Source organism: Leptosomus discolor, chromosome Z (genome assembly GCF_034619465.1).
Source record: "Leptosomus discolor isolate bLepDis1 chromosome Z, bLepDis1.hap2, whole genome shotgun sequence".
Taxonomy (NCBI): domain Eukaryota; kingdom Metazoa; phylum Chordata; class Aves; order Leptosomiformes; family Leptosomidae; genus Leptosomus; species Leptosomus discolor.
In genome coordinates, this window is record NC_141419.1 from 56,257,052 (window position 1) to 56,273,866 (window position 16,815).

General features: G+C 42.1%; 1 protein-coding gene across 1 annotated transcript in view; it reads right to left on the reverse strand.

The window, feature by feature from the left end:
• Positions 1–7,196: 7,196 nt before the first annotated feature.
• The window catches only part of ADAMTSL1 (ADAMTS like 1), a 459,478-nt gene continuing 449,859 nt past the window's right edge, over positions 7,197–16,815 (reverse strand). Inside the window, exons 27-30 of the mRNA XM_086479436.1 lie at positions 14,250–14,457; positions 10,063–10,172; positions 8,867–9,087; positions 7,197–7,303 (exon numbers count right to left, since the gene is read on the reverse strand). Coding sequence (XP_086335562.1) covers positions 7,197–7,303; positions 8,867–9,087; positions 10,063–10,172; positions 14,250–14,457 — 646 coding nt within the window. The remainder of the gene's footprint in view (positions 7,304–8,866; positions 9,088–10,062; positions 10,173–14,249; positions 14,458–16,815) is intronic.

Sequence of the window (16,815 nt, forward strand, 5' to 3'; positions counted from 1 at the left end):
GGGAGAGACTCACAGACAGCATGCAAAGTCATGCTGTGGGTGTGATGTTTGAGCCTTACTGTTTAGGTTGTATCTCCAGGGTGTTACACATGGGCTTTAAAATGTGCTGCTTTATAGCACCTGTTTTGTTGTGGGAGACAGCTGGAGAGGAGCAAGTTTGTTAAAAATTATTTGCATTAGTCTTCTGGGGCTGATGCTGAATCCATTCTGTTTCTACTGAGTAGGAATAATCATAAGAAGTCAGAATACAGCTCTTTTCTACTACTTGTCCGAAAGGCTTGGCTGCTGGGAGAGAGAAATTTCACATTAGCAGGATCAGAAAACCCATTTCCTCAAGTTCATTTCCAAAATCCCAGGACTGAAGGCACCTGAACTTGTGGAACGGGTACTCCTCTCTTTTCCAAATATGTGTTAGTAGGAGGCAGCATGCAAAATAACTTCTGTTACCACAGACAATTTCTATCTTTCCTGCCTGTGCTTGCTACAGGACAGCACTTGCAGGTTTGTACTACAGTCTGTCAATAGCAGATTATACTTTCTCTCCTTCTCCTGGGTAATAACATCATCACCTCACTGCTGTGCTGAGGGCAACTCTCCTATCCCCAGTCCTCTCTCACAAGCACAACCTGGGAACATTTTCAAGTGTGTTTTAGACTACTCATGTTACACACCATTGGTTCAACTTCCCCAGACACCAGATTCTCAAGGATTACAAGGATCTCCCACTGAAATAATTAAAAGGCATGGTGTGAGAAGGAGGGGTTTAGAAAGAAAAAAAGGAATCCTAACTTGGATGTAACACATAGGTTTATAAAGCAAAATCAGGTGCTTATATTCTCAAAGCAGTCTAAGATAGATGAAATATCTGTATACTACTAGCTGAAGTTTAGCAGGTTTTTTTTTTCTTCCAGGACCCCATGACCTGTCAAGGTGTTTGATTATTTGTTTCATATAGTGGTGGTCCAGTGTGGTTAGGTTTTTACTCTGATCCATTTCCCCATCTTTCTGTTGGTTTTTCTCCAAGTGTGTACATGGATTATGGGGCAGCCCCACTCCTCTCAAGCCCATTGCTGGTGGCGTGGGGCTCACTAACTCTTTGTTCTACCTCATGAGCTCATTTTGCTGCATTCTGTCTCCCAGATGCATAGAAGGGAAAACTTGTCAAGTCCCTTTACAACAATGATTTGGTAAAAGGTTTCTTTTTTTTTTTTTTTTTTTTAAAGGGAAATAAATAAATAAAACGAAAAAAAAGAATTCCATTCCACTTATATTTTCAGTAAAAGTCCTTGCCTCAGTGAGGCAAAGGCTGTGATCCCCTTGTTCCTCCATTTTCATTGCTTTTGTCTTCAAGCCTTTCCACAAGTCCCACAGCAGCGTGACTTGAACTGGGTGAGCTGGCAGAGTTTGAGCTGCTTCACTTTCTCACAGTACCTTGTAGTGTCTCTGCACTCTGCTGCCAAAGGGGAAACAAAAAGGAGAAGTGGTGATGAAGCAATGAAAGGAGGATTTCTTACCTGAGAACATTTCCTTGGGTGGCCGAGAGGGGGACCAAGACAGCTTTGTGCTGAGATGTCTCACTATGAGCATGAACCTGACTTGCTGCAAAGACTGAATGGGGACTTCAAGCAGCCAAAGGCTCAAAGAATGTGGTCGGCAGCCTTTGCTTTCACAGCCTGAGGAGAAGGCTTCTGAGGCTTCTCTGACACACTGTCAGCTTGTCATCTACCAGTATTTTATAATGGGCTTCCTGCATTAAAACAAAACAAAATGTACTGGCAACATTCTCATGAGAATGAATCACATCTGACTGTAGTTGTAGCTGGTGGTATTGGCAGCAAATATTTAAACTTTCACACTTTTATTTATTACTTTACATTGTCAGCAACTTACTGTGTCAGTGACAGGGTATATGCTTTGTCTCAGCGTCTCTAGCAATGGTACTTACAAACATTTTGTTTCAACTTTTTTTTTTTTTTTTGTTGACTGTTTTTTTATTAATCAGAAGCCATTTTTTACTGTGCTAAAACTTGTTTCTCCCTGTAAAGCCTTCTTTATACGAGCATGAGCTGGTATGCGAACTCAGATCAATAAGAAGCCACTGTTAATGATCCCATTTTAAATACATTTCATGAGCTACTTTGCACTCTATTATTTTGTCCGTTTCTTTTTCTCATTTGAAAAAAACTCTTCCAGATGGATGTTGCTGTGATAATGTGAAGGCACTTGTGTACTCAGCCGTGCTGCCTCAGCCATTCAAAATGCATTGGATGGCTCAGGAGAGGCAGTCCAGGTTTTGTAACTCTTTCTGAGATTGTGACCACACAAAGAAGATTTGTGATTCCATAGACTTTCTAGTCTCAGTTTTCATCTGTTAGTTGCTGAAGGAAAGATGAAGCTAAGCACTGTATTTGCTTCTCAGAAGGACAGATGACGAATAAATTGTGCTGTTGTGTTTGCATCTCCACGTGTGAAGTTGAGAATGAGAGCAAGTATTGTATCTCAGTGAAAAGGCAGGGGAGATATATGATAGAAATATTGTAATCAGAAGAGGAGATGCCGAGACATGACTTTTCTCCTTATAAATCTGGATAAATAACAAGTTGGTTTGCATATTATTGAATGGTTAGTGAGAACTTTATATCAAAATTTTATTAAAATCACTTTGTATATGATGAAATTTTAGATTTGATTCTGATTGACTGGAGGAAATATGTTGGATGGAGATGGTCAAAAGCAATGTAGGCAAAAATGGTTAACCAATATGCTTCTAGTGTGAGAAATGTGTAAGATCAGTAGAAAAAAGGATGTACGATAGTCCACTCCTTCAATTTTGTGCAAACTAAAGTGTTTGACATCTTCTTTGGATTAGCTTCCACAAATAAAAGCTGAGTGTGACAGTTAATACATAACACTATTAATAAATACACATATACCTTTAAACAAGAGGATGAAAGGAATGGTTAAATCAATGATTTCCAAACTATGGTCTGCAGCTAATATGCAGAGCCATAGTTAGCACTAGCAGTTCTGACCTTCCCATCTGCATACACTGGTAGTTTGTGAGAAAATCTGACATTCAAAACAGTTCGAAAGCTTCTGTGTTAAAAACTAGATAATTGAATGAATGAAGTTATTTCATTCAACTACTAGCCGAAATGATCAGTGACTCACTGACAGCTGCCATTAAGAACTTATGAGGACTTCTATGGTGCCGAAAATCTGGAAGAGAGAAGCTTTTTGTTCACCTTTTTCTACAAATAGAGGTGTCAGTATATGATGATATAAAATACTCAAATTTATTTATGGATCAGTGTTTGGGCAACAAACAGATAGTAAGGTAATCATTAGCTTTTTGTTTGACAGGGTAACTTGCAAAAAGGATCATAAATTAAAAAGCAAAAAAGCTTCAGTTGCAGGCTGTATGACTGTGGTCAGATAGTATGAAAAAAATGTCCAGCTAAAACTTTGGAAAACTCTGCCTATGGCTTCTATGTTTTTAAAAGCATGTATGGATATGTACCTGCCTGCATTGTTTAGCTGTGCTTACCTTGCAACATAACGGGTGGGAGTAGGTCTCCTGTGAGGAACATTTCAGGACTGCATTTCTCTGTTTATTACAGAACTATTTTTCTTCCTTGAGGAAAATTAATAGGGAGAACAAAACTGGAAGGTTGCTTTGAAGGTTTTGAAGGCTTTTTGACTTGACTGGTAACTAGAGCCATATGCATAAAAAGAGAATTATTATTCTCTTGAGAACCTGAGTTGGCCTGCTGTTCATTTTACATCAACACCAGTTTCTATACTTGTTTTTCTCCAAATGAATGACCAAATTCCTATTGCCTTCAGTACTGTTCCTTGGAAGTCTTGGGTCTGGTCTTTGGCTTGCATCTCTATATGTTTATGTATGTGTGAAGTGTTACTTACCTGCAGTGTATATGTCTAAAAAGCGTATGCAGGAACATCATACCAGGGCAATTGTCAGTAAATCGGAGCAAAATCACTGTTCACTTTTAGAAGAGGCATTGTATCATTTGTTTGAAAAGGGCAACAACAGAATCAGCTTAGTTTTCAAATTTTGATTTTATCTTTGTAAAGAGAGAATTCTATTGCTTTATTAATTTTTTTCTTCTTTCCCCTCCCCCTCATAATTCTGACTATTGCGAGGATGCCTTCAATGTATACACTTGATGCTTCAAGGAGTTGGAAGCTCCATTACTGAAGACAGCAGCAACCTATAAGAAAAGAGTGAAGTAATAGGTGTTGCTTCATGCCCTAGGTTGCTGAGGAGAGTTACAAGATGTCTTTAAGCGTTGCTGCATTGAAAAAATGAATACACTTTTACTGATTTCCATGTTCCTAGGACCAGCAGTGATGGCTTTATAATTCTCCAAGAGTAAGAGGCAAGATATTAGCAAAAAAAAAAATAAAGCAAGGCAAATGAAGAAGTAAAACAGATTTCCAAGACAGAGTGCAGAAACTTAATGGCTGGAGACCTTTAAAAACACGTTAAGATATCCTGTTTCCCCAAGGCAGGTAGATTGTGTGTACTTTGTGAAACAGCATATACAGAATAAGGACAGAGTACTCCAACAGCTTTGCTAATTTGTTTGGCTCTTGTTTTTAAGATTAATAAAAAACACTTCAGACAGCAGTAGATAAATAAGTAATCTGCATTACTTGTACAAAAAGATATATAAATACAAGTTTGCTGTTTTGTTTTCTTTTTAGAGAAGGAAAGAGTCCTTTCATAAAATATCCAGCAATCCTTATCTTACTGAGATGCTGCCAAGTTGCAATTCAGAGGACAGACATGTGAAAATAAAATGACGCTGTGCAGACGCAGCAGTGACCCCTCCAGATCTGATCCTTCATGTTTAGCCGGTGCACAGTTACACAGCAACTATTCAAGGTGTGATCATCTGAATATGTTTTGCTATTAAACAAGTGAAAATACTTCCCTGTACTGCTTTTTGTTAACTACTGTACTAGAAATATCTACCACATCATTGTCATCATCATCATTGTTATTATTATTAGTATTATTCTTATTGCTATTAAGGAATTGTCCTTCATCCCATGCATAACTATCATTTCGCAAGTTAAAAATATTACCCCTCCCTCATGTCATGGTTTATAAAGCACACTGTGCACAGTGAAGCAGATCCCCAATAAATGCAAGTGCTGGTAAAATTAAGAGGAAATACACCATTACTGTTGATTTTAGAGGAACAAAATTCTGGGGAGATTAAAAAAAAAAAAAAAAAAATAGTTTTATCTGGACAAAATAATGTACAATTATTAATATTGCACTTTTTATACAAGAAATCCTAATAAATATACAGAAAAGATATACATTTACAAACATAGAAAGACATTCTTCTTTTTTTTAAATAAAAAGTTACACTGATGCTTTGCAACACTACTTCTTGAAGACCCATTTGTAGTAAGAGCATTCACTGCCAGATGTGTTTTGAAGTAACACAACTCAAGATGGTTTAAACTCATGAACCTGGCACTGACCTCAAAAGTGGACTCCCACTTTTGCTGAAAAATCCATGTGTCATGGAAGCTGTAATACAGCAGTATTTGAACAGCATTCCATTAACATACCACAAGGCATGAGCCCCACTGGGGGTGACAGGAGAGGCACAGCCAAACCTTTAATTTAGAGGTGGTCTTGAAGCAAAGCCTCAGATCCACATAGCTCTCCTGTAAAGTTTCATGATGCTCAAACCCCCTGCTTTTCAGATTTCCTCTAATTTTGGGGCCCTATTCTGAGCAGAGCAGAGTGGCTAGGAACTAAAAGGATGAAGCACTTCACAGGCTGAATAACCACTGCAGCTGTCCCGGGGGAGAGACTCACAGACAGCATGCAAAGTCATGCTGTGGGTGTGATGTTTGAGCCTTACTGTTTAGGTTGTATCTCCAGGGTGTTACACATGGGCTTTAAAATGTGCTGCTTTATAGCACCTGTTTTGTTGTGGGAGACAGCTGGAGAGGAGCAAGTTTGTTAAAAATTATTTGCATTAGTCTTCTGGGGCTGATGCTGAATCCATTCTGTTTCTACTGAGTAGGAATAATCATAAGAAGTCAGAATACAGCTCTTTTCTACTACTTGTCCGAAAGGCTTGGCTGCTGGGAGAGAGAAATTTCACATTAGCAGGATCAGAAAACCCATTTCCTCAAGTTCATTTCCAAAATCCCAGGACTGAAGGCACCTGAACTTGTGGAACGGGTACTCCTCTCTTTTCCAAATATGTGTTAGTAGGAGGCAGCATGCAAAATAACTTCTGTTACCACAGACAATTTCTATCTTTCCTGCCTGTGCTTGCTACAGGACAGCACTTGCAGGTTTGTACTACAGTCTGTCAATAGCAGATTATACTTTCTCTCCTTCTCCTGGGTAATAACATCATCACCTCACTGCTGTGCTGAGGGCAACTCTCCTATCCCCAGTCCTCTCTCACAAGCACAACCTGGGAACATTTTCAAGTGTGTTTTAGACTACTCATGTTACACACCATTGGTTCAACTTCCCCAGACACCAGATTCTCAAGGATTACAAGGATCTCCCACTGAAATAATTAAAAGGCATGGTGTGAGAAGGAGGGGTTTAGAAAGAAAAAAAGGAATCCTAACTTGGATGTAACACATAGGTTTATAAAGCAAAATCAGGTGCTTATATTCTCAAAGCAGTCTAAGATAGATGAAATATCTGTATACTACTAGCTGAAGTTTAGCAGGTTTTTTTTTTCTTCCAGGACCCCATGACCTGTCAAGGTGTTTGATTATTTGTTTCATATAGTGGTGGTCCAGTGTGGTTAGGTTTTTACTCTGATCCATTTCCCCATCTTTCTGTTGGTTTTTCTCCAAGTGTGTACATGGATTATGGGGCAGCCCCACTCCTCTCAAGCCCATTGCTGGTGGCGTGGGGCTCACTAACTCTTTGTTCTACCTCATGAGCTCATTTTGCTGCATTCTGTCTCCCAGATGCATAGAAGGGAAAACTTGTCAAGTCCCTTTACAACAATGATTTGGTAAAAGGTTTCTTTTTTTTTTTTTTTTTTTTAAAGGGAAATAAATAAATAAAACGAAAAAAAAGAATTCCATTCCACTTATATTTTCAGTAAAAGTCCTTGCCTCAGTGAGGCAAAGGCTGTGATCCCCTTGTTCCTCCATTTTCATTGCTTTTGTCTTCAAGCCTTTCCACAAGTCCCACAGCAGCGTGACTTGAACTGGGTGAGCTGGCAGAGTTTGAGCTGCTTCACTTTCTCACAGTACCTTGTAGTGTCTCTGCACTCTGCTGCCAAAGGGGAAACAAAAAGGAGAAGTGGTGATGAAGCAATGAAAGGAGGATTTCTTACCTGAGAACATTTCCTTGGGTGGCCGAGAGGGGGACCAAGACAGCTTTGTGCTGAGATGTCTCACTATGAGCATGAACCTGACTTGCTGCAAAGACTGAATGGGGACTTCAAGCAGCCAAAGGCTCAAAGAATGTGGTCGGCAGCCTTTGCTTTCACAGCCTGAGGAGAAGGCTTCTGAGGCTTCTCTGACACACTGTCAGCTTGTCATCTACCAGTATTTTAGGGAGGCTCTAGAAGTTGTTAAACCAAAGACAAAGTAGATAAAACTGGAAACTTATTTTGACAGAGACACTTTGGCCAACTTTTTGCATTTTAAGAGACAGCGTGTGGCAGTGTCACCCCAGCTGACTGGGTGTTATGTTTTTCACATGTGTGTTGCAGAACACAGCCTGAGGTGAAGATGTTAAGACAATAGGACCTCCTGGTGTAATTTGGGTAGTTTTTCAGGCCTGAAGCCTCCCACTTTTGAGCTCCAGATTGGAAAACTGTCCAATTTTCCTGCAAGATTTAGGTTGTCTTGTTGCCTGAAGGAGTCCCAGTTCCCATGTTAAGGCTGGAAAGGTTAATTGTCAGTGGGTAGTTAGTTGTACAGCCCTCCCCAGTAATGTTTGTGCCAAATAACACCACTGCTGTCTAGATGTGGGACATTTCTATATAGCAGGAAGAGGCTGGAGTGACAGCAAAGGTCTTGCCTGGTACTTGTAAACTCCCTCTGCCCTTTCACTTCTGTAAGGGCACCCCAAATTTAGCTCACAGGTTTGGGCCTATGGAGTCCACTTTGCCTCTGCTGAGAGGGAGCATCAGAACTGGTGTGGTCATAGGCAAGTGCAGGTGATTTCTGCTGCTGCTTCTGCAGCAATAACACAGCAACAGGCCTGCATGCTAGAGGATGGGATCCGCCCATCAAAATCAGCACATGAAGTGGGAGTCAAGGCAAATGAAAAGACAGTGATTTAAACTTGTGCTGCTTGGTGTTCCTCAAGCAAATGTTGCCATAGTGTAGCATCATTTCCAAAGAGGCACATAATATTTTTTATTTTTTAATTTTTTTTTTTTTAGTATTTGTTACTCTTCTGGTCCTTTGGCAGGCCCAATTAGCTGCTTGTCACCTGAAAGCAAGCAGCCTCCACTCCAGGAATTCCCATCATCAGTGTACCCACTGGATTTAGACTTACTGTATTTTAACGATAGCCAACAGTCTGTCTGTGATTTGTGTTTTTTTTCTATCTATACCATTAATGGAAAGTTAAGACTGCATCAGCCATTTCACATGCTATTAGCAACAGTATGCAATTCCAGCACTAACACCATTGCCAACAAACCGCAATGGGCACCATTCCTCACTGAGACACTGAGTTTTGGACACTGCATTTTGCACATGTTTGGGCTGAAGTTTCCCCAGGATGCCCAGCTGCAAGGTCCAGTGCTGCATTTCTAAGAGACGTCTCTGCTTTCTTTCCTCCTCCTACATGGTACTGTCTCCCCTGCTCTCACCAAAGTACCGTTTTCACATGGCATGATGTTGCAGCGCTGCCAGTTTGATGGCCGTGGCCTCCAGGAGCAGTGATGCTCCAGCACAGGCTTATTGGTGCGAATGTGCACGCAGTCCACACGCCGGGACTGGAAGCCGTAGTTTCCGCATGTAGCCGTGCAGACAGTCCACAGGCTGACCCTCCAGTGTACGCTGCAGATGTCAGTCCAGCAGTTCTGAGTGCTCAATGGCCTACAGGCAGAAGGGAGAGAGGGGTGACCCATCACCATGCTGCCCAGGGAAGAAGTGCGTGCTACTCTGGGTGTCATGCAAGCTCTGGGAACAGCAAGCCTTGCATACACCAAACATAATTTGCTCAGAGCACCATATGGGTCAGGCCTTCAATGGGTGCAAGTGGGTGTAACTCCAGTGCATTGAAAGGCAGTTTGTAACTGCACTCAAGGACCAGACCCCAGTGGGCACACACTGGTGTATCACTACTGGACCTAAATGACTGTTTGAACTATTTGAGGATTTGGCTGAAATGTCCTCTCCATGAAGTGCCACTCTAGAGGTCCACTGAAAACATGCAATGAGTGAAGTGGTGACCAGTAAGACTCAGTAGGGCTCTGTAACTCTTTTATGGTTTTACAGCCAGTAAGAACAAAAATGATTCTCTGAAACCCTCCTTTTCTCTCCAATGCAGTCTCACAGAAGATACATAGGCGCACCTGTTTGTCACACAGATAATGAAAATATATGAGGGGGAACCAAAGAGCCAATTATATTAATTTTCAGTTATGATCAGGCATGATTTACATACCTAAGTCTCAACTAAAGTAAATATGTCTTTACAATGTTGAGAGTGGAGTTTATCTGCAGGAAAACAAAAGCTGTGGAGTCTCTTTTTTCCCCAGTTATATCTTGTGTTTAAATAAGAGAGAAGGAGACTGGCAGCTTAGAAGAGATAGCACAGCCTTTCAGTCAGAATTTGGCATGCCTAGAAGACTTGCCACTTCTTGGCCAACTACTGGTTTTTCATGAGGCTCATAGAAACAGACAGTGAAACCTGGTCTTAACCCTGGTGAGATTTATACCACACAATGATATTGTGGCATGACCTCTTTGTTACATAGGAGAAACCCAAAAGTTGTCAGGTAAGTCACTAGTCCATTCAACATCTCTGCAAAAGGTAGTGGTTTCAGACAAAAGAGATTCCTGTCCTACCTTGGTAAGGCACTGCATTGATCAGATGACACAGAAGTCCCATCTTTGGTCTGGCAAAATACCTGTCTGTGCTGTACAGCCAGTCGTGGTCCAATGCAAGGCCCATTGCACTGTGAATACAGAAAAATCACTTAAGGGAGGTAAAAAGCAGGACATGTTCCCCTTTTATATGACTGTTGGTAAAATAAAGTGCATACTGCCATACAGTGACTGTTGAGCTTTTGAGCACTTCCTGCAGCTCCGCAGGCTTTGAAGGCTGAGAGAGCAGCCATCTTCTGCCCTACCTCAGTGCCCTCCAGCAGCATTAAAACTGGATTTTTTGAATCTGCTCTGTAGATTCATTACCTCTCCTCTTCAATAGTTCAGTCTTAAATACATCTGTTAGGGCACTTAAAATGCTCTCTCATCTCATTGAGCAAGATGGATAGAAACATCATTTGTTGGAGTAAGTGGAGTACTTCCGTGATATCTGCAGGGGCTAGCAGTCCTCACTGCCAGTAAGTCTGAGTCACTGGTTTCAAAACAATGTGGGATCACATAGTGGAGATAAAAACGCTGCTAACATTAAACGAAGGAAAGGAATTCATTCTAGAGGTGGAGGTAGAGTAGGTAGTCTGTTTATTTTCTTTTTGAGTTGGGAAGCTGGTCACTATACGTGGGCAACAGGAACCTGATACCCCATGATACTACTGAGAAGGACATTGATCCACTGAGCCAGTGATAGATTCCTAACTGTAATTAGCTAACAGTCTTCTGGCCTGGGGACTGGGCTGTATAGAATCATGTGGGACTCAATTTTTTTATTTTAAGCTAGAAAGAATAATGCTCAGAGGTTAGGTCTAACTCAGACTTCTTTGATTGACTCAGCTGAGTATGATGTCAGGGGAGATATTATAGCCCACAACAATCTACAAAATAAGGATGAGGTAACTGGCTTTTTGCAAAGATAATCCAGTCCTTACCTGGAATCCCACAAAGAATGAATCACAGAATCACACAGAATGGTAGGGTTTGGAAGGCACTTCTGGAGATCATCTAGTCTAACCCCCCTGCTAAAGCAGGTTCGCCTACAGCAGGTTGCACAGGATTGTGCCCAGGTGGGTTTTGAAAAGGAGAACTTTTCTCCAGAAAAGGAGACCTCACAGCCTCCCTGGGCAGCTTGTTCCAGTGCTCTGCCACCTTCAAAGGAAGGAAGTTTTTCCTCATGTTCAGGTGGAACTTCCTGTGCTCTGGTTTGTGCTTGTTGCCCCTTGTCCTGTCACTGGGCACCACTGAAAATAGTCTGGCTCCATCCTCTTGACATATGCCCTTTATAAGCATTGATAAGATCCCCCCTCAGTCTTCTCTTCTCCAGGCTGAACAGGCCCAGGTCTCTCAGCCTTTCCTCAGAAGAGAGACGCTCCAGTTCCCTCTTCATCTTTGCAGCCCTCTGCTGGACTGTCTCCAGTAGTTCCCTGTCCCTCTTGAACTGGTGGCTCTGAACCGGACACAGGACTCCAGATGTGGCCTCACCACGGCAGAGTAGAGGGGGAAGATAATTTCCCTCAACCTGCTGGCCACACTCTTCTCCATACATCCTAGGACACCATTGGCCTTCTTAGCCACAAGGGCATGTTGTTGGCTCATGGTCAGCTTGCTGCCCACCAGCATTCCCAGGTCCTTCTCTGCAGAGCTGCCTTCCAGCAGGTTGACCCCCAAACTGTACTGGTGCATAGGGTTATTCCTTCCCAAGTGCAGGACCCTACACTTGCCCTTATTGAACCTCATTAGGTTCCTCTCTGCCCAACTCTCTAGCGTGTCCAGGTCTCGCTGAATGGCAGCACAGCCTTCTGGCGTGTCAGCCACTCCTCCCAGTTGAGTATCATCAGCAAACTTGCTGAGGGTGCCCTCTGTCCCCTCATCCAGGTCATTGATGAATATATTGAATAAGACTGGACCCAGTACTGACCCATGGGGGACACCGCTAGCCACAGTGCTCTAGCTGGACTCTATGCTACTGATCACAACCCTCTGAGCTCTGCCATTTGAATCAGTTCTTAATCCACCTCACTGTCCAGTCATCTATCCCACAATTCCTAAGCTTCCGTATGAGGATGGGATGGGAGGTGGTGTCAAAAGCCTTGCTGAAGTTGAGGTAGACAACATCCACTGCTCTCCCCTCTTCTACCCAGCCAGTCGTGCCATCGTAGAAGGCTATCAGATTGTTCAAGCATGATTTCCCCTTGGTGAATCCATGTTGACTACTCCTGGTAACCTTCTTTTCCTCCACATCCTTAGACATGACCTCCAGAAAGAGCTGTTCCATCACCTTTCCAGGGATGGAGGTAAGGCTGACTGGCCTGTAGTTTCCTCGGTCCTCCTTCTTGCCCTTTTTGAAGACTGGAGTGACATTGGCTTTCCTCCAGTCCTCAGGCATCTCTCCTGTCCTCCATGACCCTTCAAAGGTGATGGAGAGTGGCTTAGCAATGACTTCTGCTTTGTCCCTCAGCACTCGTGGGTGCAGACCATCAGGGCCCATGGACTTTTCGGTGTCCAGTTTGCCTGAATGATCTGTAATGCGAAACTCCTTAATGCAGGGAAAGTCTTCGTTTCTCCAGACTTTCCTTATTCCCTCCATGGTCTCGGAATCCTGAGGGCCAGCCTTAGCATTAAAGACTGAAGTAAAGAAGACATTCAGTAGCTCCGCTTTCTCTTTATCCTTCATCACTACTGCACCCACTTCATTCAGAAGTGGGCCCACGTATTCCTTAATCTTCCATATATTTGCTTCTTCCACAGAAAAAAAATTTCTTCTTTCATATAAAAGGATAATTCCAAGCTTTACTCATACATGTAATACAATAACTCAATCACCTTTCATGAGAGAAATTTCCAAAATACACAGGCAAGAATTAAATGAAGTTGTTCTCAAGTAGCAAACAATAACAAGTTCTAGTAGCTGAAGACAGTTTTTACTACCAACAGTCTAAAAAAACCTGATGCAGTGCAATGTCAAGACTCATAGTTATTACTCTGGGTAATTATTTTCTTAGCCTCTTGCATGGTAAGAAGCCTTGCTTCTACATCTTTACCTGACTCATCACTTCAATTCGATGTATGACTACTTTGGTTTTGTAAAACTGCTTTTTCTTTTCCTCTTTGAAAATGTTTATTTCACCAAAAGTGATGTTAAAGTATTATTAGTATTTAGCTTTAACCTTGAGCAAAATTGGCTTCTGTGGTTTTAACTCTGTTTTTCGTTCATCCTGGATCTTATACCCCCATGTGAATCACCACTCTGGAGATCTTTGGACTAAAATCTGTGAGTTTCTACGCCTAAGTCTGGACTGTAGTGGACTCCTCAATGTTCACACATGGCTCAGTCAAGTTTGAGTGGACAGAAAAGGGAGGAAGACACATAATAATGACTGGTCCCAGGTTATAATTGACTGATCCCAGGTTATAATTGACTAGATATTAATAAGTGGCTTTTCAGAAAATCTCATAACTCACAGAGAGACAAAGACAATACTCTTCTGTGGATTCCCACAATAAAGACTTTTAACCCTAAATAATACTTGGAACATTCGATATTTGTAGCGTGAATCTTTTTAACATCTGATCATTGCATGAAGATACAAGGAGAGAATTTGAAGATCTGCAAAACAGTATGAAGTAGTCTGAAAATGCTTTTAGTACTCCATTCTGCTTTTCATCATGAAGCAAATCAAGAAAGTTCCCAATTTTTTGGCATTCTCAGGCAACATCGGCAAAAAACTTGGTGTTATTGCACAACACCCCCCTAACCTAAACCTATCACAATCATCAGTCCTGACTCTGCCAGCCAAAACTGAAACACACTCACTGGATGGTAAGGGGGATTACAACTTGGAGAAGGCCATTTTCCAGGTATGTCACCTGTCACTATAGAGAGGAGATGCACACCTTTCCAGTGGGGACAATACAGGGGTCTGCAGTAAGTCCTGTTCACAACAGGCATTTCTAGGGATGGCAGGAAGCTGCAGAAATCCAAGCATACAGTGCATCAAATATGGAATTGAAAGAGCTGAGCAAATTACTTGCCCCCTTAAAAGCCTGTAGACCATAACTTAAAGATACCAGGGTGCAAAAGCACTTCTCTCATTTTCTGTCACTTTCTTGTAGCCCACACTATAAGGCTGTCCTTGGACTGCTGGCTTTTTCCTTACCTGGCCCCAGGAGGAGGCCACCCACTCAACACAGGGCTGCCTGTTACAGTTCTGTGTGTCCACAGGGCGCTTGGACACCTGGGCACAAGCCTCAATTGACATTGGGACAGAGCTGCCTTTTGCTGTCAGGCGCTGACAAGTCACTCGCCGCATCTGGATGCCTCCACCACAGCTCTGTGTGCAAGGAGACCACGATGTTACCATCCATCTGTGAAAGAAAGGTGAACAGGTCAGAGAGCAGATAACCACCACCATCTGCAGGATCATTGGTGTCAACAGGTCTTTATGTATTGGACCAAAGAAAGGCAACAATGGCTTGGTTCATTTATGGTGTGATCCTGGAAGGTGCTGAGTGCTTCATCCTCCTGTGGTAGTCACTGAAAACTATTCATAGAATGAAAGCTGAGAAAAGAGCACATTTTTCATTAAATTATCTTTCTCAAGGCTCTTTGGGTCCTGAGTTCATTTTCTAGCCCTTAAGGCTGTTTTTAAAGGCTTAGTCAATATTTCTAGCCCAGGCACAGGGGTTGAGCATGGCTGCTTTTAACCCACTGTGCAACAGAGGCCTTGGTCACAGGCACCAGCCATGACTAGCCCATTTACACCTCTTAGAGAAAACTATCTCTATAAAGTTGCTGGAGCAGCTCACAGGCCGCTTTGAACTTGCTACTGACAGAATAGCCTGCTGGGTCCTGCTGTTGTGTTCTGCTTGCTCTGTTGCGTCCAACTGCTGGGATAATCCAGAAAAGACTGAAGGTTGCTCAGCGATGGGACTGGTACCTAGTCAGACCAGGGACAAAGAACATCTTTCTCCTTTCTTTTTGAGATCAGACCATGCCTTAGCCAGCTGAGGCTGAGGCTTTGAACTTCTGTGTGATAGGGTTTAAAAAAATCCAGTCTAAATAGTAAAAAGCCAGTAACAACAGAAAATAACAGTCCAGGTCCAAACTCTTGCCAAGATGGACAACACATTTTCTCTCTTTAAGAATTATTAAGTGAAACACTTGTACAGTCAGGTTTGGGAAGGAGTTAGGTAGGAACAGGAAGGATGCAATTGATTACTAGTTTCCTGAAGAGTTTTATGGTCAAACCAAAGCAGTTTGCTTCATTAAGTTTCAGCAAAGTTTCAGCATACCTGGCAAGATTTTTCTGTTATTGGGGGGGAAAATAGTGCCTATCACATCCCTCACCAGCAGCATTTACGAGTGCTTTACAAAGTAGGTAATAGGCTTCCTCCAGTCCCATGGAGAGTCATCCATTACTATTCCTCAGTCTTCTGCTGGTAATTAATTCCCATGGTCACAGAAACAAGTATATAAACAAACACACTCCCAACATGGAAAACAAAAACACTGCTACTTTCTTCATGCAGTTTGGTGAGTTTGAATCTGAAGTTGCTGCACCCCTCATAAAGCTCAGCTCTGCATTTCGATCAACTTTTATTTCCAAGCTTACATCTCAGCAGTTGCTCAGGAGCTGAGTGAGGATTGTGGGTTATGTTACAGTTCAGGGAAGGTATAAAAAGACACAAACCATTCCCACAGAATTTACTGCCATCACCAAGGAAAACTGCTGCTAATGAGCGTGTTTCATATTTCATCAAATCTCTTTTGGTTTCCTTCTTATGACCCAGCTGGCAACTCAGAAAACATTTGCCTGTAAAGAGGGGGAGGAATATATTTTAAAAGGTAATTAAACATATACCCAAGACACAGCAAGAGTGGTAAATCTGGCTGCTTATTTCTCATCAGGTTGCTTAGCACCTCTCCTTGTCTCAGTTTAGACTCTCTTTTTTAATACAAGTCCCAAATCACTGTTGAAAGAGAGGTTGTACTAAATTTCTCTTGGATACTGACTACTTTTAAGTGCTTGTGTACTGAAACACAACATGTCCACAGTGGAAATAAGGGAGAGAAAGGAGTAAAAACCCAGAAAAATACAGAAAAAACCATTTACACATCCTAGCTAAGGGGCCACTGAATAGAAGAAGTAGGACATCTTTAACGTGGGGGAATATAACACTACACTGACTCTCTGGATAGGCATTCAGGATGTATTCTTCCTTGCACCAAAGTGTGTCAAAGAAGAAAAGTGTTTTAAATGGGGAGGAAGCAGCAGAGGAAGACCTAAGTGTAGTCAGAAGTCTTTAAAGCTGACCTGGCTCCATTGTGTTTAACAGTAACTGAAAAACAGGGGACTACAGGGGCAGAGAGTTGCAATCCCAAGGAAATCGCAAGCTAGCAATCTCCAAAAGGAGGTAGAACTCAGTTTGACTTCCCCTTCACACCCACTAGATCTGATGTGATGTTTCCATTTTATAAAAGACATTTCTCCTCTGCTAAGGGAATTCTTTGCAGCTGCAGCTACAGTCCTGCCCGTATTGATGTTCAGGCAACACAGGAACTCAGAATAAATCCCCAAAATAGCCACTAAACCTAGCTTGTAGTCTGTTATACTGTTGGGATAAACTGTTATGAAACCATGTGGAACACAAAAAAGATATGACCCTACAGTTCTCGGGTGACAAAACTCCCATACATACAGAGCTCAGAACAGGCATGGTATT